Source organism: Chaetura pelagica, unplaced genomic scaffold (genome assembly GCF_000747805.2).
Source record: "Chaetura pelagica isolate M959 unplaced genomic scaffold, ChaPel_1.0 scaffold11, whole genome shotgun sequence".
In the NCBI taxonomy this organism is placed as follows: domain Eukaryota; kingdom Metazoa; phylum Chordata; class Aves; order Apodiformes; family Apodidae; genus Chaetura; species Chaetura pelagica.
Window position 1 is genome coordinate 2,646,413 of NW_009952694.1, and position 24,379 is coordinate 2,670,791.

Here is a 24,379-nt window from a genome sequence, read left to right on the forward strand (position 1 = left end):
AGTGTGTGTTTATACGCCTAAGAGCTGAATTTATGGAATTCATCTCCAGATCGTTGTAGGGAGCCAAGGAGAAAGTGAAAACTAGCTTTGAGAAGAAAGGGGAATATGATATGGATGGAGAAGTCTGGAACAGGCCACTATTCAACTCCCACAATCACATATCAAACTTGTTTTAAAAGTTTGTCAAGTTTATCTTCAAATGATTATGCAGGGTATTATAGTTAAGTTTCCATTTTAGAATGTTAGCAGATACATTTGACAGGATCAGGTCTTTGCCGTTTCAAGTTACTGATTTTATTAAGCATTGTACTCACTGAGCTCTTCCTCCTACCACCACTGCCCTTGTCAATGTTAAAGACACATCACCTTGTTGGATCAATCTGTTATACCAAAAACTCAGGCTCTAAACAAAACTCAGGTCATATTAAGCATACAAAGGACCACAAAAGAAAAAACTCTTACCTCAGGCTTTTTCATTATCTGGATACTGAACATATGGTTTTTCATGGGATAGATAACTATAAGTACGTCACCAAATTCTGTTGGAATGATTCCTCTTCTATAATCTCGAGTGTGCTCTGACCAGACAATGTGTACTTCATCATTTCCTAAATGTCTTAGCTGGAAAAGCAACGATAAAACCCATCAGTTCAAGTATATTCTATAGCCATACAGCTGTACTAAATGCTCATATTTCAAAAGGACAAACTCACTAAAAAGAAATAAAGAAAAGTGAATAAAATAACCAAATTGCACTACAGTTCTCTTACAATTTCAATGACAGTATCATTCACAGTACTGGTTTATGCAGTAGATTTTTATACATTGGTGCCAATGACTATCTAAATTAACACATGTCAATAAGTTTTCTACTGAAAGCTAAAATTTTATTGATATTATCTAAAGAATGCAGAGTGATTCAATATGATTTACTGAAATGCTTTCAAGATTGCCATCACTGACAGGCAGCAAATTACTAAATTTTAAATGGATTTTTAAAGTATATGAATGAACATCTATTTAAAAGCTACATATCTGAGCAGTCTTTAACTTCACCATTCTAGCGTGATTTCAAACTACTACAAACAACATGCTTATAAAGGATAATAGCTACTGCATTTTCCATAGTCCCTAGATTAACTAAACTAAATACTCATTTGCCATGAAACCTGCATAACTTTGTAAAAATAACTTGCCCTGTCCCCAGAAAACCCCAAATGGCTCTTGATTTGGCTCAGAATGGCCAAACAGGTTCTTCGAAATCCATGCTGTATCCTCAGTTACAATCATACAACCAGATTAAGCAATATCTTCAACACTTTTGAATAATCTGCACTGAAGCTCCAAAATGCTCCTTCTGCTAAACATTTCCATGTGATAAACAAATGTTAACATAATTGAGAGAGGCTTTATGTATACTAAAGAAATACATTCAGGTTATTAAACATAAGTTTCTTTACAGGAAGGGCTATTTTTGAGAATTTAAGTTGAAATCTCATTTTTCCCTCCTTGTGCATCACCAGTTACAGCTGACAGTTGTCTTCACTCTTAGTTTTCAGCTTGTTTGCACAGCTTTAGGTAAGTAGAATCTGTCAAACAACAGCCTTGGTAAAACCATGTTGACTGTTCTTAATGATCCCCCTCATCCTTGATATGCCTAGAGATAGTGCCAAGAACAAGTTATTCCATCAACCTTTCCAGAGATGGAGGTGAGGTTGACCAGTCTATAGTTACCTGGGTCCTCCTTCTTGCCCTTCTTGTAGACTGGAGTGACATTTGCTTTCCTCCTGTCCTCAGGCACCTCCCCTGTTGCCCATGTCTTACCAGAGATGACGGAGAGTGGCCTAGCAATGACCTCTGTCAGTTCCCTCAGCACCCGTGGGTGTGTTCCATCCGGACCCATTGATTTATGGATGTCCAGATTGCTTAACTGATCCCTAACCCAATCCTCATCTACCAAAGCAAACTCCTCCTTCATCCTGACTTCTTCTAGGGCTTTAGGGATCTGGGGCTGCTGGGGTGAGTCTGCAGCAGTAAAGACAGAGGCAAAGAAGGCATTCAGTACCTCTGCCTTCTGTATATCCTCTGTCGCCAGGGCACCCACCTTATTCAGCAGTGGGCCTATATTGCCTCTAGTGTTAGTTCTATCTGCAATGTATTTGAAGGAGCTCTTTCTATTGTCTTTGACCTCCCTAGCAAGGTTTTGTTCCAAGGAGGCCATAGCTTTCCTAATTGCCTCCCTACATCCTATGACAACAGTCCTATATTCCTCCCAAGTGGCCAGCCCCTCCTTTCATGTTCCATAGGTTATCTTTTTCCACTTGAGTTTGCCCAGCAGTTCCTTGTTTAACCATGCAGGTCTCCTGGCTCCCTTGCTTGATTTCCTACCCATTGGGATGCTCTGATCCTGAGCTTGCAAGAAGTGGTCCTTGAATGTTGACCAACTATCTTGAGCCCCTTTACCATCTAGTACCCTGCCCCATGGGACTTCTCTAAATAATTGATTGAAGAGGCCAAAGTTGGCCCTGCAGAAGTCCAGGGTTCTGGTCCTGCTAGGTATTCTGTTCCTCCCACACAGGATCCTGCACTCCACCATCTCGTGATCACTGCGGTCAAGGCTGCCATTGACCTTCACCGCTTCAACCAGACCTTTCTTGATGGTGAGCACAAGATCCAGCAGCGCTCCTCTCCTAGTTGGTTTGTCCACCATTTGTATCAAGAAGTTTCCTGTATTCATTTTCAGAACATAACTGTACTTTAAATAAAAGCAAAACATATACACAGTCCTCAGAGAAATTTCATTGCAAGTATTCATACTACAGAATCTCCTAGAATGCTACCTTCATCTTACCTGAAGGTTTATACTGGTTATCAGCTGCAGACTTTAAAAAAAAAAAAAAAAAAGGTAAAGGAAAAATAAGCTGCCTCTGCTCTTTTCTGCTGGCTTTAAATTGCATCAGACTGAAAAACAGTGTTGCATTTCTCCAAGAAAATTTTTTTTTCAGTGTTGGACTGGGCAAAGGACAGATGGCATCGATACCCTACATCTTGCCTGATACTCAGCAAGTCATTTGTTTTGTCTGGACCAGATCATACATACATCTAATTTGCAATGACTGCAGTTCCTTTCAGGTGAGCTGTTCTTGACTCTTCTATAAATGGCTTAATGATTTTGAACAACACTTGGTTAGGGATGCTCTTGTGCCATCATAACAACAGTCACTATGCTGAGTTTTATTTGACTGGATTAGAACAAAACCAGGCAGCAACCTAAGTGACTGTAGTGCAACAGGCAAACACCAGAGGCAGAAACCTTGGATGAGACCTAGCAGTGCACAATGTGCTAAAAGGTAACTAACTGTGGAATCGTTCACAGAGGCTGAACCTCTCCTGCCTTCTAGGTGAAGTGACAGTTAAACTATCTGTTGAAATACAACAATAACAGAATGGCATGAGGGATTGATGGGCTTGCACTTAGAGGCAACAGAGAAGCTCAGAAAGGATGAGGCTGCCTAACCAAACAGAAAGCAAAACGGGAATCAGTTTAGCTATGAAACCTTTTGAAAGATGAACAAATTGCATCATCCTAGATTGAGGGATGGCCATCTGGTGCACTGACTGAACTGAACTTACTGAACTGACTGCCAAAAAGAAGAATTAAGTCTGATACATCCATCATTGCACTGCACCACTTCTAATTCAGCACTATTGCACTATTTACTAGAAGAATTAGCCCTCCTTTACTTTCTTTGGACTCAAAGACAAACTCATACACTATTAGAAATAAGGAAAGGTGACAGCATACAAGCCAAGCAAACAGATCCAAAATCCAAAACATATAGAGAGTTTAGATAGTGCAGCTTCTTGAGGGCATTATTGCCTCTGAATTTCATTTATCAAAGGTTGCCACTTGTGTAACTGTTACTGATACCTGCAGCTAATATTACAGGACATCAATCAGTTCTCGCACTTCTGTGAAAGTGCAAAGGAACTCTGTTCCTTTTTCAAGAGCAGACCAGAAGAAGCTACAACACTAATATAGTGCTTCTTATTGTTTCTTTCAGATGGCCTCACCTCAGTCGGCAAACAAAGTTTATGAAAAAGCTAGAATGGTGGTAACTTGACTTGTTAACAACATTTGATTCATGGAAGAGGACCAATACATTAAATTGTCTTGAAAAGCTTTCCAAGGTGTGCTAGATTTTGTGTAAACTTTTTAGAAAGAAGGATTTCAGTTTTTCTGCCTCATTTTTCAGTTCCCTATTAAAGGACCTTGAAATTGAGCAGTGCTCCACGACAAAATTCTCCTGCATGCACAGTAAACATTTGAAGAATCCATCATCCACTAAAATTCTTATGCAACAGAAGAGTCAGAGCTTGACCTCTTTCAACTTTAATCTGGATTCTTCATGTGTTTGTACTGAACTGAAAGCATCCCAGAATTCAGTGTCCTGGACACAGGTGGTACAAAGACACTGAGCTACAACCACCTCGGCTCATTGAAACCTAAAGGACAGACAGCAATATGGTTTCCCAAGCAGAAGGTATGGTCCCAGTGTTAGCTAAAAGAATCAGATTTCGGACACACAGAATGTTCAGGTACCAGGACTGAAATCTGTGTTAATGGTTATTCAAAACTCACCACCATTTGTTTAAGCAACTACATCTTCACACTCATTTCCTGACCTTGTCTTCCTAAATGTAAAACTTTGTATGTCCATAAATTACAGTAAGGAAAACGAAGTGCAAATCCCTATTAGAGAAATAAAGTACAGCAATAATATAAATAATAACAATCTCCAAAACAATTTAATACTTCAAGTAACTGGTAATACCCTATTGCTGAAACACCTGGAAATAGAGGTTACCTATCCATATTCTGAAATGCTAAATACTGCACAAATGCAGATCAAACTGCTGTAGAGCTTATTACTTAAGCATAAGGCAAGACACGAAATGGAGATGGACAAATGCAGAAAACTGTAAAAAGGCATTAAGAATAAGAAAAATGTCTTCTTATAGCAGCATTCTTCAAGAATGAAAGTGTCAAGGTCAGAGAATGGAAAGTTCAGCAACCAAAATAACAGTTCAGGATACAGTGGATAAATTTTAACTGTGGGTATGGAAAGGCTACATTGCAAGAAATGTTAACATAGAATAAAGAACAGTCTTAAGCACAGACTGAACATAAGAATCCAGAAAGTGAACCAAACTAAAGATGATTTCAGGCTGTGGGCACAAGTTACAGGCACAATGGTCATGTTATCTGTGGTGATCCAGAAAGGTGGCAATGAGAAAGAGATTAAGAGCTCTCTGTTTCAGCTATTTTGAACCTGAGCTGTCGGTTAGACAGCCTCGAGGAGATTTTGGAGACAAACAGATATTTTGAGGCTTGCTTTGAAACTCTACTCCATAAAAACAAATATATAAAAATGACTGACTGTTAGGTTACCTGAAATTTCAAATTTAACTCAAAATACTTTAAAATATTCTTACTCTATAGCCATCATCATGTGTCAGCTCTCCTAATACATTTATGTTAACTGAATACAAAAGAAACGTGAAATAAATATAACCAGGAGGGATGATCAAATCTAATTTTGATACATTAGTGTCATATGCTGTACATGTTACAATAGCAGCCAGACTTAATACTAAGCTGCAGGCTATACTGAAATTTCCAAATGGCAGATTGTTCTAAGTGATACCAAGTATAATTGAAGTAATAAACGATAGTAAAAGCAAAGCATACTGTCAGGAAGAATTTAAGTATTTACTTTTTAAAATTAAATGAGTTAGGTTTGGAAAGGCAAGACAAGTGAAATAATGCAGGGCTCAATTTACAGAAAATTCCTTTTATTTATCTGTTGCATTAACCCTTGAACTCTTGCCAAAATTACTGCAATTTCTGATACCCACTTACCTAAAGGAGGGAGAAAAAAAGGCTATTATCTTTTCTTATGGTACAACAGCAAGTCCCAACTTTTTTTCTTCTTTAAAAATAAAAGTGTTCCTTATAAAAAGAATAGAAGGAGCAGAAACACTTGAAGTAATAGCTCACTGCAGCTACTTTTGTCCATTAAATGTAAGCAGCATTGCTGCCTACAGCATAGGTACCCTCTAGTTGAATTGTTCACAAAACTGTTAAAACAACTATGGTGTATTTGTTTGAGGGGTTTTTTTTAAGCAACACATGTACTTAATTGTAACTTTAAAAAAAATTGTACTATTAGCTTATTTTGATAAACCTTCAAGTTCCATACCACCACAACAACAACAATAATAATAAAGATACAAATACTGGGGGCTAGAAATATTTCATGTGGTTAGGACAATGCCACACACAACCTAGAATCATGTAATATACTCAAAGCCCATGATGAATTAGTATTCCAATCATTAATAACATTACTGCTTTTTATTTACATATCCTGTGTGTAATATTCTCACCTACAATACCTTCACTTGTTTATCAGGCTGAGGAAGGAGAAGCCAGACAGATGATAAGCTGTAGAGGAATATATATGAGATTTCTCATTCTGTTAATTGAGAGACTTTGCAGTTTCATTTAATCCTGATATTTTCTTTGTAAGTTTGTTCTTGTAAGGGTAGTGTAAATACTTTTAATTTTTTAATCTAACCATTAATTTTAAGAAAAACAAATGGATTGCATTGTCAGCACTAAATCTTTAATTTACTATTTACAAATTACATGCCTATTTTATATATGCATGTTAGTGTTAAGTTCTTTTACATGCTCAGAAGTTTTTCATCTCTTCTCACCGATTTAATGTCTTTTCTTGCTTTTGTTCATGTCTTCAGAATCAAATGCTTCACAGGTATACAAGACACTTAAAAGTTTTATTTACTACTCAGTAAGACTGATGGAAAATAAGTTTAAAATTGACTTAGCCTCTGAAACAGCAGAATCTTGATTTTGCAGCGACTGGACTGGCAGGAAGAAGTTTTGGTTTAATTTAATTTAATTTCCATTTATAAGATGAACCTATCATGCACCTCTAGGCACATTTACAATCTAAAAAGCAGCAGCAGTTCTAAGCCAACTACCACAAGTTTGCTTGTTTTTCTCCCATTGAATGAAATAGACAAAGTACATCGAAGAGCTGTACAGAAGCTCAAAACTCAAGTTATTCTGGAGGTGACAAACAGTACATGCACTCAGAACAATTAGAATTGTCAGCACACACACCGCTCTCACATGATTTAGAGGTCACCTATAGTGTGTTTAAGCTGGACAGAATCTCACGGAACACCTTCCTTTTCCTGATGTGTTCAGTTTAAGCAGCATGAGTACTTGCAGAATGAGTAAAAGAATTAAAAGTCTCTTTTCCTACTCACGTCTCCTGATACCACTTGCTCATTTCTCTCAAGATGCAAACTTCAGTTTCTCAAGTTTGGGATGACTGTCAGATCATTTTTTTGTCCTTCCCATGCTTCTTCCCATGCAGGCTTTACCTGCTGAGTTAGAGCACTAAGAGTCTCTCTGTCTCCTTTTCTTAGCTTATCTTCATTAAACATACCTGAAATTAACACCTTTGAATCTATTATGTAAGATTGAAATGGGCCAAAAGGTGTTAAGGAAGGAAAGAGAGACATAAAGGCAGGTTCACAAGCCTCCATTCATTGGGAAACTGGCCTTTAGAAAGAAGAAGAAAAATACACACCTTGGAAGAACAAGGAAGTGACACAGAAATCAAGCAGCTTGATTAAACAGCCCATCAACAGCTGAGCTACAACTCCAATCTTTTGATACATTCTATATATCCATAAAGACCTCAAATCTTCAGAATTACTGAAGAATGAGATTGTGGGTAAAAGAGGAGAGAAATATGCCTGGGGTAAGATGGAGTTGTTAACAGCTGACATAATTTTCACAAGCTAAATGACAGGAAGCTGGGACCAGCACTGAACCTTGCCTGGCAGAAACAGCTACATGTACATTCACGGTGATCCTGGCAACAGATATGAGACCTTGCCCATATCTTCTGCTGAACTATGCAGCATTTGCAAATGATCTATTAGTGATTAATTTTCTCTGTGATCATCTTCCCCCCTGTCAACACTTTTTAATGCTCTAAACCAAACAATTTATGAACAAATAGGGTAAGGATATTTACAAGCTGTGTTTTATAAAAACCAAGTTTCTGTTTATAAAATACAGAAGCCAGTCAAGTTAGAAAAAGAAAATATATACACACACTGTTCTACACTAGAACCACAGCAAAAATCTTATTTTAAAATTAGTTCTTATTGCTACCAAAGTACTTTTAAAAATCATTTAACAGCCTAACTATTAGCCTGGCTACCCTTTCGGAAAAAAAAAGACAGAGAGGACCTAGTACCATAAACATACAAGAAAAAACATTTTTCAATTAAAAAAAACACCAAACTTAAGACTTGACAGCGAGAAGTTAAAACTCCTAGTCAGTCTATAGTAATAACTATAATATTTTTTTCTTCAAGTTGAACACAAAGAACAAAACAGCCATTAATAATTGAAGCTTGCCAGAGGCATGGCTATTTCTCTCCTTACTAACTGTCTACTGTCTAATTTAATTACAAGTATTAAACTCCATGCTGAGGTCAACCAGCTTCAGTTCCTCCAATATTACACTTCAACCAGTGCTCATTAACGTGTCTACTGAATGGATTAGCACATCTGAAGATGTATGTACGTAGGACAGGGGACAGTCTAATGACAGCAAATTGTTCATTTATAATAGGACACATATTTGAGACTGTAACTTGTTATCACTAATGTGGAATTTATTAAATTCTAAAGAAAAAAATACCAATACAGAAAACAATTTTTTTCTTAATGTCACTATAACACCATACCACTGTTAAACATTTGTGCTTGCTCCAAGATAACAAAACTTATATACAATAAATGTCGAATTTTTCATACTTTCAACTTTTTTTTAAAGGGAAAATTATATTAATACATAGTACCTGACTCTAAAGAGTATAAAAAGTCATCTTAGAAAGTACTCATCACATATTTATTAATTTGCATTCAAAGTCTCAAAGTACAAAAAAAATCCTTCAGATGTAATGCTTTTTATATACAAACCATTACCTCCCTTCATTTTTAACCGTTTCACAGGATCCCCATGTGTCCTGCCAGCATTTGCAATGATGGCACAAATTACCAGTATGGCAAAACTTGAAATTGGTAGAGAATAATTTATATGGCTCAACCTACCTTCAGTAAAATGCCAAACTATTAGCAGGCAAAGGTATTACAATAGTTTGTGGGGATTTTTTAGAAAAAGTTACTGGATTTTCTTTTGACTCCAATTTCTCTGAGTTTACTATCAAAAGAAAATATGTTATTCAGAAATATCTACCTTTTTTGTTAGAGAGTCATCTGAATCAGAAGGCATTCTTGTTGACACGTGGAACATAACTTCTACTGTCGAGGTAGCAAAATATGGAGTGGTCAGTCCAGTGCTTTTGTTTTTTTGCAGTCCTCCCATAAAGCCACAATGGTTTGTGAGATTTACCTAGAAGTAAAGCCCAGGAAGCATTAGGAGAAAAAGAACAAATTATCAGGTGATAAACACATTTTTAAATGAAGGCTCTATTCACAATAGTACAGTTTTGCTTTTTGAAAAGGGTTCAGACTTGCTGACTAGGCTGGAAATCAACAGCATGGGAGTGGCATTCAATACTCCACTATCAGCACACATACTGCTGGGAAAGACTAGGTCAGAGAAAACGAAATGTTGTGTAAATTATTATTTAGTGCATTATTCCCTTATGAGTTGACTGTGCTTTTTTATTTTTTTAAAAATTCTGTGACATCACATCAGTTTTGACCTGAGCACTGAAAAAACCTTGTGTTACTTTACATATATTCTCTTAAGAAATTTTCATTGTGCCACTATCACAAGAAACAAACTGATAATTTCTAAGTACGTTTGTAAGTCTTAACCCTATAGGAAATAGTTTGGCACTAAAATCAATAAGCTTGTTTAATGCACTATTTCACTTTTACAACAGTGCCCCTGTATCTCAGATGTGAATATGTTTAATCTCTGCTCACACGGGATATATTTGCTTTTCTGTTAAAAAAGGATCCAGAATTTCATGTTAAGAGGTTAAAATGTTATATGTCTTATCAAGGAATATTAATCCAAATTAGCAACTTTTTAATCTTGCTAATTAAGGCCAAAAGAATTAACCCACTACAGAAGGATATCTGAAGACACTAACGTGATTTACTTTTTTCTCCTGAAGAATCTGGAGTGATGGCAATAAATATTTACATTTGTGAGAGTCAGCAGACTTCTAGCAGTTTTCCTCTGTTCCTGTGCAAAAGTCACAGTCATTACCCACACAGCTAATCTAGTAATCCTCTTATATATCTAAGGTGTAAGAAAAAGAACAAACAAGATGGGCACTCATGTGGACACTCCTGATGAACACAAGTCACAAGAGGAACAGAAAACCTGCAGATTCTTATGCATCCAGCCAGGAGCAGGTGTAATTCCTGTACTTCTGTGACAGGGCCAAAGTGAATTTTACAATGGAAGTTAATCCTGTGTGGTCAAAAAGAGAGAACGCAAAAAAGGAAATTCTTGTAGCAGTATCTCATTGGTGACTAAAGAGTTGCAGGTCCATATAGATGATGGGGTATTTCACAGTATTTCTGACTGCTGGAAGACAGGTGGACAGAGTCTGTGAACATACATGTGCCTGCAGTGGAAGGCAGAAGCATGAGAGAAGCTCAGGTTTGTAATTTTTAGATTCCCAAATTTGAGCAAAACTCAAACTTCCGTAGACTTCACACTTTACAAGCCTACAGGGAAATCGAGATGCCTCCTAATCAGTCCATAAAAGCCAAGTACTGAACTGCACATTAAAGAATCATCTCTTTGGCACAAACTCTCTTAAATTGAAAGAGCTTAAAATTAAATAGCTAGCATTACTAATGAAATTAAATCCAGAATTCTTCTCTACATCCTACTTGCAAAACAGTGTTTTTCAGCACTTGTGAGCAATGCTAAAGAGCCAAAGATTCATAATATCTTAACAGATCTGTAATTTTCTCTGTAAACAAACTTAGGATAAGAAAGTTTTAGTAAATACCTCCCAGCCAAGACCAGCTACAAAATCCTCATAGGCTTGACTTCCTCCAGTATTAGTTAGAATGGAGTGTTTATCTTCTTGACCCTCAGCAACATAAAACACTGCAATCTTGTGTGTCTCTCGGCTGTAAAACAGAGGATGGTCACTGCATGACAGTACCTTTACTAGTATGAAAGCAAAATATGCAAGCAGTACACACAGAACATGGCTTTTAGAACTTTGCAAAAGATAGTGGAAGTGCACCTGTGTGGCTTTTTTTTTTTTTCCAATACATTCTGTATTTCCATATTCCCATTCTGTCTTTTGTAGCCTGGTCTTCCCTAGAGCCTGAAATTTGCTACACATGAACAGCATTTATCCCTTTCATCACTTCTAAGGTGTAGGATGCTGCTGGCAATACCAATTGCTAATGGAATAGTTGAGCTTGTGAAAAGAGCAAAACCTGTAACACAGGCATTTTTGACACTGCAGTGCCCATTAACAGCAGTGCCTTGTGAGTGCTGTGGCAAATGCAGCTTATGCAGCTTAATGAACAATCTTAAGTACTATAGTAATGTCTTCTCTTCACAGCTTGCTGTTAGACTCTGGAGGAACTGAAGGTGATTTCTCACACTTCTAAAACCTCCACTGTATTTGGTTTCAACTTCTACAAAAACTATTCCAAGTTTTTAAGTCTGTGCTACAAGTCCAACTAGAATGTCTTAAAATACTAACATGTCTTAAAATACTATTTGTAGATCTACAAATAACACCAATGTAACTTCGATATAGCACCAATATTACAACACAGTGCAAAATACACAACCAATTTAAGAATACATTTTACGAATTAGTTCAACTCTCACATTTACACAGTCAGAGCCATTTAATTACAAATGCACTTAAAATAAATAAGTAGGCAGCCATTAAAATAATTTACCATTGTCTTGAGTCCAAATTTCTGAGTTCTCGAAGTAACTTCTCATTTTTCTTCAGGAGATGAAAGCTCCTTCTAAATAGAGAAATTCGTAACTCTTATCACCTGTTCAGTCATGGATACAGAACAGTACAAGAATGGTACAAGACCATTTCCACACCTATGCAAGAACAGTCAACAAATGCTTTCATCTTTTCAAAAGTCCTTTCTTACACAAAATGTTAACTTTTAAAAAACACAGAAGCTTTTTTTTTTTTTTACTCCAAGAAATCTTCTATATCCACTACAGCCCTGAGCACAACCTTTATTTCTTTTCACTTTCTTCTTTCAACCTATTGGATCCAACTGGGATCAACCTCTGCTCTACTGAAGAACAGACAGAACTCCCTTTGATGCACATATAAGCTGCACACTTTGCTAAGCCAAAATACATGTGGCTTAGTGACAAGACACTCCCATAACCTACTGTTCTAGGGAGGTAGTGTAATAAACACAGAGCTTTTGCTATTCTGAAGAGAGCAGAATGTAGCTCACTAGTCACTCAGCCAGCTGTAACAATTTAAAGAAGAAAAAAAACCAACAACATTACAGCAAAAAAGGCACTTTTCATTTTTTTTTAAACTGCAGTTATGATGTTTCCCATAAAACACAGTAGAAGGAGTGTAATAGCAGTACTATACAAAACCAGACTACCTTCAGGAATTCAAAACCCAAATAAGCCAATTCCAGTGACACTTCAGTGACATAGACTATTCTGATAGAATATCCATTTCCTTTCATAGCAAGAAAATATTTCAATTACTCTAATATAGAATTTGAAAGGTATGACAAAATATTTTGGGAAGACGAATTCTAGAATGATGATATCTGTACATACTCACATGTATATGCAGACCTTTTCATACAGAAAAATAATAATGCAGAGACACTATTTTTGTAACTGAAACTGGCTTTTCTCCTGTTGTTCTAAACAACACCCAAACATTGCCAATGTTGAAATAAATACTAGGGGACACATCTCTCTAGTTAGCTAACACAGGTGTAATGCTTTGAGTCTGCATGCTGGCATGCTCTTAGCAGGCAAAGCAGCAGGACACTGTCCAGCAACACAATTGCTGAGAATATGACACTTTCAGAGTCTCATTCTGGCACAGAAAGGCAACGATTTTGGCAGAAACACACATGGGAAGCAAAGAAAGCAAAAAAGATGCCTTCTTCACCCTTAGTACAGTTAGTGAAAGGATTATTAGAAAAGATGTCAGTCCTTCAATTCTTAAAACACTGTTCTGAGGAAAGAATATAAATAGCCATGAAGGCAACAGGTTGATCCTTTCTGGCTCTCTAAACGACAGGATGAAATACAGAAGAAAACTGCCAGTTTCCCCTTAGCTGCACATTCCCTATTGGCTTAACTCACTCTATGATCAACTATTCTTACACAGTAAAAACAGCACAATTCCTTAAGAGGAAGTTATTGAATTGCAAACCTTTTCTTTTTTACCTTTTATCCCAAGAATTCATTCCCAGTATACTAAGAAGTAATCTGCAGTAGTAAAATGCTGACTGAGGCTTTTGTGAGGTTGGCTCATCCTGCTCCATAGCCCTCATATTTAAATCATTGAAATGCTTTTCAACAAACTCCCTCTCTTCTGTGTGCTGTTTCAGAATTGCATTGATGACATCGTTTTCCTGCTTCTCTGAGATACAGACTGGTTGAGGGGCAGGAATGTTCAGTGAGACACCAGTTCTCTGTAAGCACTCAGGGCTTGTTACACCTAAATACTGCAGGAGCTCATCAAGGGCATCTTCTTCATCCCTAATCGTATCCCATGTTGGTACAGTGTCTCTAAATTTCCTCTTTACTTGAAGTGTAATTCCATCCCTCGTCGATACATCCTCCACTTGCTCAAAAGATGAAAGAGCATCTTCTGTTTTATCTTGCTGAGATAAGGAAAGCGAAAAAGACATTTGCTGTGAAGATCCACAGAAAGATGATGGTCCATACAAAATGGCAGAATCCCATGAGTACTTGCCAGACAGATCACGCACAATAATTCTAACATTTGAGTTAGCAGATGCAAGTCCAGCAGACAGTCCACCCCCAGGCATGTCATCTTCTGCTTGGATTTGTATGCAAGACACCAGAGAAGTGTTGTTTAAAACAAAGAATTGAAGATTTGGGTTCTCAAAAAGTTCAGGAGAAAGTTCAGGGCTTTCACTGTACGGATTGTCATTGTTTTCACACACTTGACTGGTTAGCATAGCAGGACCCCCGCTCATAGGGTAGTGGCCTAAGTGGTTGACTAGGTGTGTTATCACAGTACGGGCAGCAACAGAAATTAATCCTTGTTGCATGTGAGTTTTCACTGCAAGAGAATGAACATAAGTTTTAAAAGGAGAATTCCGAAAACAACAATAAGATTTATACATTTTTTCTGGTTTTCTCTTCCTTGTGAATCTTGAACAGAGGATGAGCACTGCAAGGTTAGGATACAGCCAACTCAGTAATGAAAAACATTTTTTATTAAAAAAAAGTCTCAAATATATATAGTGTGAAAAATTATAAGATCATTAAAAACGCTTCTTCACTGTAGTACAGCCTACCATACCTCCTTAACATAGCTTTCTCATCAGCATGCTTCTGCTATAATACAGTTTCTTAATGTAGTGAAAATAAATCTTAAATCACTGATGAAGTAGAGATCATAGTCATGTTGTACGAAGCCTATTTACATCTGCAATGGATTGTGATATTTATGCACAAAGGAACATAGATACACAAAGCCTCTAACCCATCTTAATTTCCCTGGGGGCCATATAGCTGCAGGTTAGGTTGAAAACAATGCTGGATGATTTTAAAGAACCAAATCAAAGACCAGGCTTTCTATCCTGTACACAATCTAACAGTAGCAAAGTTTTTAAAAAGCTAATCTCATGCCTCAACTGCATTTTATGAAGTTTCAGTCTGAAAAAAATTGCAGCAAGAAAGACTCCCCCTCTTCCATTAATCTTGTGAAATATACTAGTATTTCAATATGGTTTTGTGACCTCCTTCTTTGTTGCATACCTTGCACTTGCACACAGTGTTTTCTGAATTCATAAAAAGAATTCCTTAATGTTTATATCACACCTTGCTAACCAAGCACTTTATTGGCATTGGACTCTTCTGTCAAATCCCCTTTATGTTACTCATGAAGTACAGAGCGAGTCAAAGCAGAAAACCCTCAGCTGGCTCAGGGTACCTGCTGAAGAACTCATGAGCAGAAGTATTACACTGTGTAAGATCACAGCAAGAAAAGAAAAACAGGATCCCAATGGCAAAGCACTTATTTCTGCAGCTTCTTCTCTCTTGTAACAGAACCTGTTGAATGTCCTGAATTTGGGATTCAAAAGGGGAAGACAAATCAAGACTGCATTCCTCAGGATTACATTTCAAACTATATAAAACATTGAAAACTGCTATAAACACTTCCCACCTTTATTCTCGCCACAAATCAAACTGCAGCATTCTGAACAACATAATTTTTTAATTCATTATTTACTGAGAAAATACAATGTCTTGGACATGTGAGCATGATATAATTGACTGATGTCCTTTTATATTTTGTATTTCTAGACAATAAAAACTAATTTTTAATAAACAAATCTCTTTTTGCAGTTTAAGGTGTCTTAATTAGTTTCACTGGAAAAATTAAGGCAAATTTGTCATGCATACAGACTTTTATGACAGATCTTTAGTTTCTGAAGCACTGGATGTGTTCTCCATCTGTGAAAGTAAACAATTAGTAAACATTTGCCTTTTTTTTTCCTCCTCAAGGCTTAGGTAAAGCATGTAAGAGGTGCCTGGGATTCTGGCTCTTCTCTACCTTGAGGGAGATCTAAATTGCAAAAAAGGAAACATTTAATCCTATTAATAGCTAGCAATATGAACTTACTATTCCACAACTCAGATAAACTCAACTATTTTAATAGTTGAGACTATTAAACTTGAAAACGAATATAAACAAATTAGATATTAAATGTTTATTACCTAGAACCATCTTGAGGTTTAATATTTACAAATACAAAAGCATTCAGTGGAGCTGAATTAAATGTCCAGATATTGATAGCATACAAGGAAATTAAGTTATAGTGCCACCTGCTGAAATATCAGAAGAAACTGTAAGAAAGTTTATACAAGGCAAAGATGAAATAAGTTGGATGCTTGAATGATAATTTATCAGTGCAGTACTAACCAGCACCCGGACAATGCAGCGGCTGGCTCATCTTTGTCAGGATATTTATGCCAAGTGTTTAGCACTTGGCATTGCACAGATAAGAAAGGCAATGCTCTTCTCAGGTTCCTAGGAGCAAAGACAAGTGAGCTTTCCTGGAGTCTCACACTGCATTGGTTAAATGCCTTCAGTTAAGTTCTGCTGAAAACCTGAAGAAGTGAGAGGGACCTGTTAGCATCTAAGTTATTACTACTACTGCTCTGTAGCAAACCCTAATGATCTCAAACCTGACCATGGTTTTACTGTGCCTGTGTGCATGAATTTACTTCCTTAGAAGTCCAAGGGACATATGGAAAAGAAAGGTGATACAATGACACAAAAAGCAGAACATCAAATTTAAATTTGGAAGGTCCATTCCCCAACCCACCATAGTCTTTCTCTGAAAATTTTACTCTTGGATTAAAATAAAAAAAGAATTGGAATATAAATCTGTCATCGCCTCCTTTATAAAAAGAGAAAATACTTCTCATTGAGCCTTCTCTCAGAATACAGTATTGTTGATCTAAAAATGACACAGAAAACTTAAATCAGAAGTATTAAGAACAGCATACTGAAAAGGAAACTGTAAGATGCAACCTGTTATGTTGAAAAGAAAATGAAGCAGTCTCAAAACATTTTTGCCACAGAGAAAATCAGATTTTGGTGATGATTTTCCTTAGCAAAATAAACCCCCAAACCCAGTAATGCTTTTTGAAAATACGAATTTTAAGTTAGATTCACAATCTAAAAGGATACATATTAGTAATCTGTTCCCAGAGGCACATCTCCTCCATCAGGAAAAACTGGACATTCAATATATTAGAATTCAGAAAATGAGTATCTAAAACATGCTCTTTGTTTCTGGAGGGTAGATCAAAATACACAATGCAAGCCATCACAGCTTTACCACAAATTCTACAAACTAAGCCATACCCCTACACATTAAAGCAGTCCAGCTGGCTTCCTAAGTGAACTCCTCTCTGCTCTCTTTACAGCCATACAGTCTTTTGCTTGGGCAATGTAATTTATACGTATACTTGATCACTTGGCAATTTGCTAGAAGCAGGTTATACTGGTTATTTTTCTCAAACCCTGAAATCACCTCTGTGGAAAGGCTGAAGGTCCATCACCACTAATTTGTATCAGTGGCATGAATGGAGGATTCCTGAATTTCCTCAAGGTATGTTGTTAACTCCTGAATTTAAATTTGGCTGAACAGTTTCTAAACATCAACGGTCATGTAGTAGAAGGAAAAAATTATGACCGAGGGTGGAATTTAACTCTCTTCACCCTTTTAGCTAACTAAAGAACGATGCATCTTTACAGACTGATTCATCTTATTTAGAAATCCAAATTGGAGAAATGGGATGAATCACTCTGGAAACTCTTCTCTTTCTCCATTATGTTTAGAAGGAGCCCAAGAGCATTCAGTTTAGGTTAGCTACCTGTATTTTACATTAGCTTAAGGAACTCTTACTCCTTTCTAATCTAAAGCTTCAGGTACAGACATGTAGCTACAGAGAACTTCTATAATTTTGCTCACCAAGCACAAAATGTGCTAGTCTGGATGTACCATGTAAAAAGTGTTTCTTAAAAAGTGTACTTTTGGTCTCCTTTTAGAAAAAAGGCAAACACTAAAGAAGAAAAGTACTTTATATTTCAAATTTTTAAATAAAAGCTAAGACCAAACATCAGATGGGGGAAACCTTTCCTGAAGAAATTGAATGTATTGGGAAAAATGATCACTCTATGCAAAAGAGTTTCAAGTATGCTTGCAGAAATATGACAATCGATGATTGATGGATCACTGTATCTATGCAATGCAACTGCCATCTTCCAATCACAACCATCTCTAACAGATTTGTGAGCTATGAAGAACAGATTTCAAAATGTTTTTACCTATAATTGCAAAAAAAACCCAACCCTAAAATATTCTTTCCTTATGACTATATACTCAATAGTCTGATATTGCTATTAACATTGGAAGATGTATAGTACTGCAATGTATTTTCATGTAACCAGTTTCCCTGTCAACACAAGGGTCACGAAAAACTTAATTTTACTTTTTCCTCAATATTTTAATCATTCAATATCAACAACAAACAAGCTTTTAAGGAGAGTTTCTATTTTAATTCTCCCTCATATATGTTCACGGTCCTGTAATGACAGGTAAAAAATCAGAAGCAGGTACACAGATCACGCCACAATGCAGTCCAAGTCAACTTTTGCACATATAAACTATATGGTGAAGGGCTACTATCCCTGGAGAAATCATACCTCTGTCACTGTGACACCAACTGAGGCTAGTTAGGTGTGGTTAATTAGCACAGGCAGCACTTGTACACCTGTACAATAGCTAGAAGAGGCTGGTGTCGATCCTAGCTAGGCAGATCAGTTCATTAGCCTTCACAGAGATGAGCCCTGTGCTTTCTTAGATGCATGAAAGCACCACAGACCTGCTGACTGCAAGTGCTGCTGATGCAAGAAAAGCTTCTGACTGACGACTTTATTGTCAGCTGCTAAAAGTTCACTCTGGTTTAAATATAATAGTTTAATACACTTCACATTTAATTTCAAAATTATTCTTTGTGTACCTTACACTGCAATCTATCACCTTACCTGAAACCTTTACAGAACGGAAGACAAAGGCAAATTCCAGTATAATCCTAGTTATAAGATTCCCTGTGAGAGACAGCACTTGAAATACTACTGAAATAGAGAGGGGAATAGTCCTCTTCTGTCACAGAATCATCAAGACTGGAAAAGACCTTCAAGATCATCAAGTCCAACCGTCTACCCTAAAACATCTCCTGAAGCACCACATCTGCATGGTTTTTGAACACCTCCAAGGACAGTGCCTCTGCCACATTCCTGGGCAGGCTGCTCCAATGCCTCAAAAAAATGTCTCCTCACATTACCTGTTTCCAGAGGATTTACCAACTCTGACGTAAACCTGAAGGCTTGCTCCAGCCTCTCAATAGGTCCTGTCCCCACCACACAGCTGTATCACTGAAAGTCACATATCTTCATGGTTTCATACCACATCATACTGTGGCAAAGTGTCCAAAAAACTTGTGATGGATCTGACCTAACACAATGGGAGGCATACTAAGGCATGTCCATCACAGGTATCAAACTGGTCAAAAGCACTCTGTCCTCAGAATTCTGGCATTTCAGTACTTTCAGCTTTGCTGTGACCCAAGGAAAGAGTCTAGCAATTCCCACTCTGTCTGCATAACTTCCTCATTTCCCTATAACTGCTGTCCTGACCATTTCCATCTTCAAAAAATTAATAATGATAGCACTTTTACCCTACTAAAAAAAAGGTTGACTCACCAGCATTTTGCTCTGCACTAATTGATTCCTGTCTTGATCAAGTCCCAGAGTGGTTGTTATCCACTAACTTTAGTCCTCTCACTCCTTCAACAATGCCACAGAGAACAGCTGCTGTGTGATCGGTTAAGCACTGCCAATTTTTTTCTCTGTTTGGCAATGTGGATTAGAAGAGCCACAAGATCATCAAGTCCAACCGTCTACCCTAAAACATCTCCTGAAGCACCACATCTGCATGGTTTTTGAACACCTCCAAGGACAGTGCCTCTGCCACATTCCTGGGCAGGCTGCTCCAATGCCTCAAAAAAATGTCTCCTCACATTACCTGTTTCCAGAGGATTTACCAACTCTGACGTAAACCTGAAGGCTTGCTCCAGCCTCTCAATAGGTCCTGTCCCCACCACACAGCTGTATCACTGAAAGTCACATATCTTCATGGTTTCATACCACATCATACTGTGGCAAAGTGTCCAAAAAACTTGTGATGGATCTGACCTAACACAATGGGAGGCATACTAAGGCATGTCCATCACAGGTATCAAACTGGTCAAAAGCACTCTGTCCTCAGAATTCTGGCATTTCAGTACTTTCAGCTTTGCTGTGACCCAAGGAAAGAGTCTAGCAATTCCCACTCTGTCTGCATAACTTCCTCATTTCCCTATAACTGCTGTCCTGACCATTTCCATCTTCAAAAAATTAATAATGATAGCACTTTTACCCTACTAAAAAAAAGGTTGACTCACCAGCATTTTGCTCTGCACTAATTGATTCCTGTCTTGATCAAGTCCCAGAGTGGTTGTTATCCACTAACTTTAGTCCTCTCACTCCTTCAACAATGCCACAGAGAACAGCTGCTGTGTGATCGGTTAAGCACTGCCAATTTTTTTCTCTGTTTGGCAATGTGGATTAGAAGAGCCAAGGTTGCAAGACCAGGGTTGCATTGCCAATTCAATTTCACAATCTGACTTACAATTCCAGAGCCCTTAAAATTTAAAAACATATGGCACTTCCTTAATTCATCTGGAGAGATAAAAGGAACCTCTGAAATTACTTTCATTTAGAAATTTAACAAGAAATCATAAAAGAACAGATCACGCACGGAAATGCAAAATGAAGATATCGATGCTAAGGCTTTATGCAACTACATTCATTTAAAGAGAAATCTATTCAGGGTTGTCTTTTCAGATTGTCAGATTAAACAAGCCACACAGCATTTGCTTCTAACCCATAATTACAGATTATTACAGAATACAAAAGATGCCAGGCATAAAAAGCTACTACAATTCACTACACTGTAATAGAACATGCAGTGGAAGTTAATTTTGGCAAATGCTTTAAATATTAGCTTTACATAATATGTATAGGTGAGACCATAATTAGGACAGAATGAATCCTTCGAAGCCTCTTTCATTCTGACCCAGCAGATGATTACTTTTTACTAATAAGACCACAGTCATTTGACAAAAAGCCAACTATAGTACCTTGCTTCATTCTTCAGTAAATTTAATAATTACAGTTCCTCCTGCCAATAGTTCTCAAATCAGACTTGTTCAATCCAATACTGAGCTTATTAGGGGACAGCTCTATGTTTAGAATTCTTTGGCCAAAAAAGTACTTGAGGATGATGAAGCATGCCTTAGACAAGGGCACAATGATTAGCCATTTTCTCTACATAAAAAACAGCACGTAGTCACTACACACCACAAAATCACCTGCTGTTAGCACACAGCTGCTACAAAGAGCTTCTGCATTTATCTGGTTCTTAATACCTTTAAGGAAGCCTAAATGGAACAACTTAATATGGAGGGAGAATAGCACTACACAGAATTTCTGGTATCAGTATTAATCTCATATTTTTCATTTTTCATCCCAGTGTAGCCATTTGATATTTACTAGATACATTGCATAGTATATGCTACTCCCCTGTTGCTTAGATTCTTAATTTTAATTTTAATTTTTGTCTTCTGAAGAAAACCCTAATTCCCAGGTCTCTTAAGGTTCTAAGCAGATGAGAGAAAATTTATCTCTTTTCAGATAAATCCTTGATTTTAAACAGTATAAACAGATCAACAACAAATTATGATAGGCTAAAAAAATTCACAGAAAGTTTTCAATAATGCAAGCTCAGACAGGAAAAAATTGAAAATGTTCTTACAAAAGGGAGAAAAATTAAGAAAAAAAAATTAACTTACTGAAAGTAAAACGAAAAGCAACATTTATCCGTGTTGCAGTACTTAACACTTTTTGCTGATACACAGAGCACAGAAAAATCCATATCAAATTGATCTTCATGTTGTTCAGACGATGCTTATTTCAGTTAATCGAACAGTAATTGCTCAAAATTATGTTAGCTCATTCCATCCTAACGGTTCTTACCTCTTGTCTAGGTATAATTTAAAACTTACGCTTTAGACAAACATTTCAATACTGGAAACCAAGATAAAATCTTCTTGAAAGAAAATATATTTAGGTAATTCGACAAACCTTCAGTGACTGGCTGAAGTTTAGAAGATCTCTCCGAGTCTGGAGAATGCAGTGGTTCTGGTTCCTTCAAGCTTTCTAAATGCATAAAAGGATCGTAATCCATACATGCCAAATCAGAAAGGCTTAGAGGAAAATATTTAGGGTTGCTAAAACACTGAGACCCATAGACACATCCATGAAGAACCTAGAACAGAATCAGAAATTCTTGACATTAACTAACACAATTCTACTTGAAAGTTTTCCAATAAATTAAGTTTATTTTTATTAACATTTTAAATTGATTTCTTAGAACCAGGCAGGCAGGAAAAAATGTTGGAAAATTTTAGATGCTTAATGTTTACAGAAACAAATAATTATCTGCAAAGAAAATTGTTTAAAAAGTGTCTACACTGAAGTGGAATTTAACAGCAAAGAAATAAAACTTACAACAAATCACTAAGCTACCTTTATTTTTAGATCTCCTATCTTCTTTAATTACATATGCTAGGTCTAAGCTGCTGGACGTTTTAATCCCCTGCATTTGCAAAAAAACCCAACCAGCGTCTCTTTGGTCTGTGTCCCTACAGACAGCAATTATAACTTAGTGCTTTTTACTTTGCTTATCACTAAATAAAATGGCTTGGTATAAAAAAAGCTACTTCCTTTTCTGTGTTAAATGTATAGCTGCTTTTCTCCAATAGAAGTTTCTGCTACTGGTATTATATACAAAAAGCAGCTTGGTTAAACATGACAAAAATGAAATTAACTATTCCAAATATACCAAAGATCAAGCAGTTACAGTAAAACAGACAAAAACAAGGACAGCACTCCACATTTCAGCAGTAGAGAAGAATGGAGGTCAGTTTACAGGAAAGTTCTGAGAACCGACACAACATCCATACACAGAAATTCCCACTTAGCAAGTAAAGGAACAGGTACCTTATATATACAATGAAGAACAGATCTTTCAGTCTTATCATTTTCTGCTCCTGTAGCATGAAGAGGCTGCAGCAAGGTCTTCAATGGCAAGGCCATTATCCAATCCAATAAGCACAGAAGTAAAGAAACCACCAACTGGAACAAACACTTTCAATTACAAATCTATTAAACCAGCACCTGCTACTTCACATTTATCACTGTATTTTACTAATTTGTTTTACTTTCTTTTCTCAATTCACTAGAGTCAGCAGTAACAACAAGTCACACTTGCATAAAAGCCTTTGTATCTTCAAAACATATGGCATCAGTAAAAACTTTGGCTACTGAGATATGTAACAAAGACCATTCATACAGCAGTTTCTTATCCTGGTAAGTCTGTGAGCAGCTGTTGTGCTCAAGAGGATACCCATGATTTTTCAAAACTGATTTGCAGAGTGTTGTTTTCAAAATGACAGATTACACAGGTACAAATGAAGGCTGGTGCACTATTCGGCAGACAAATTTCACTGTAAAATAAATCAAAACCTACACAAAATGGAAATATTTCAGCTGCATTTCATGCTTTAAAAATAACATAGAATTTCCTTCACAACATGTCAATAATGTTACGCAGCATCAGATACCATCTGAAAGAAGTCCAACTGCTTTCTGTATTGTAAACTACTCAGCCAGCAAAAGAACCAACTCCCTCTAGGGGATGTTTTTAAAGACTGTAGATGAAGAATTAGATTAAGAGACACATACACAACAAATTATTAACAATTTACTAGCTTCAAATACTTATTTTTAATTTTTAAAACTTAGCTGTGGAAAATGAAACCATTCAGACAAATAGCTGCAAGATTCTCAAAAATATTTCCCAAACTAAATAAAAAATTTTCAAATAAAATCCACTCAACTAATTTACTAATAAATGATACATATAGACATCATACTCATTTCACATAATATATTACAAGTTTGTCTCTCAGAGGAACCATCTTAAACCTAATGATGAAGGACTCCGAGTACTTTATATATTAAACCAGTTTTTAACAAACTCATTAGGTTTAAGTTTGTTAAACTAGGTAAACCAATTTTTGATAGCATATCTGATGTACAATGTTCATGGGGAAACACTGATTTATGGGAAACATCTCAAGCAGCAAGGTGGCTAGCCTGGCATATGGCTGTGGTCAGCAGCCAGTGCCTCCTTGCGAACAGAGAGGAACATAGGAGGCCAAAATGAGCCTGCCACGAATGCCAGCTCCCACAGGAATGGGTGGCCCAGTACAACAGCACTGCCAGTGGTGACCTGGACCAAAGTGCCCAAGCTCAACCAACCACTTTGTCCCACAGTCCTGGGGCAAATTCAAATAAT

At 36.9% G+C, this 24,379-nt stretch overlaps 1 protein-coding gene across 1 annotated transcript in view; it reads right to left on the reverse strand.

The window, feature by feature from the left end:
- The window catches only part of RALGAPA1 (Ral GTPase activating protein, alpha subunit 1 (catalytic)), a 140,507-nt gene that overhangs the window by 32,079 nt on the left and 84,049 nt on the right, over positions 1-24,379 (reverse strand). Inside the window, exons 32-38 of the mRNA XM_009993938.1 lie at positions 23,020-23,154; positions 22,102-22,285; positions 13,533-14,397; positions 12,035-12,106; positions 11,116-11,239; positions 9,372-9,527; positions 463-621 (exon numbers count right to left, since the gene is read on the reverse strand). Of these exons, the coding sequence (XP_009992240.1) occupies positions 463-621; positions 9,372-9,527; positions 11,116-11,239; positions 12,035-12,106; positions 13,533-14,397; positions 22,102-22,285; positions 23,020-23,154 (1,695 nt within the window). The remainder of the gene's footprint in view (positions 1-462; positions 622-9,371; positions 9,528-11,115; positions 11,240-12,034; positions 12,107-13,532; positions 14,398-22,101; positions 22,286-23,019; positions 23,155-24,379) is intronic.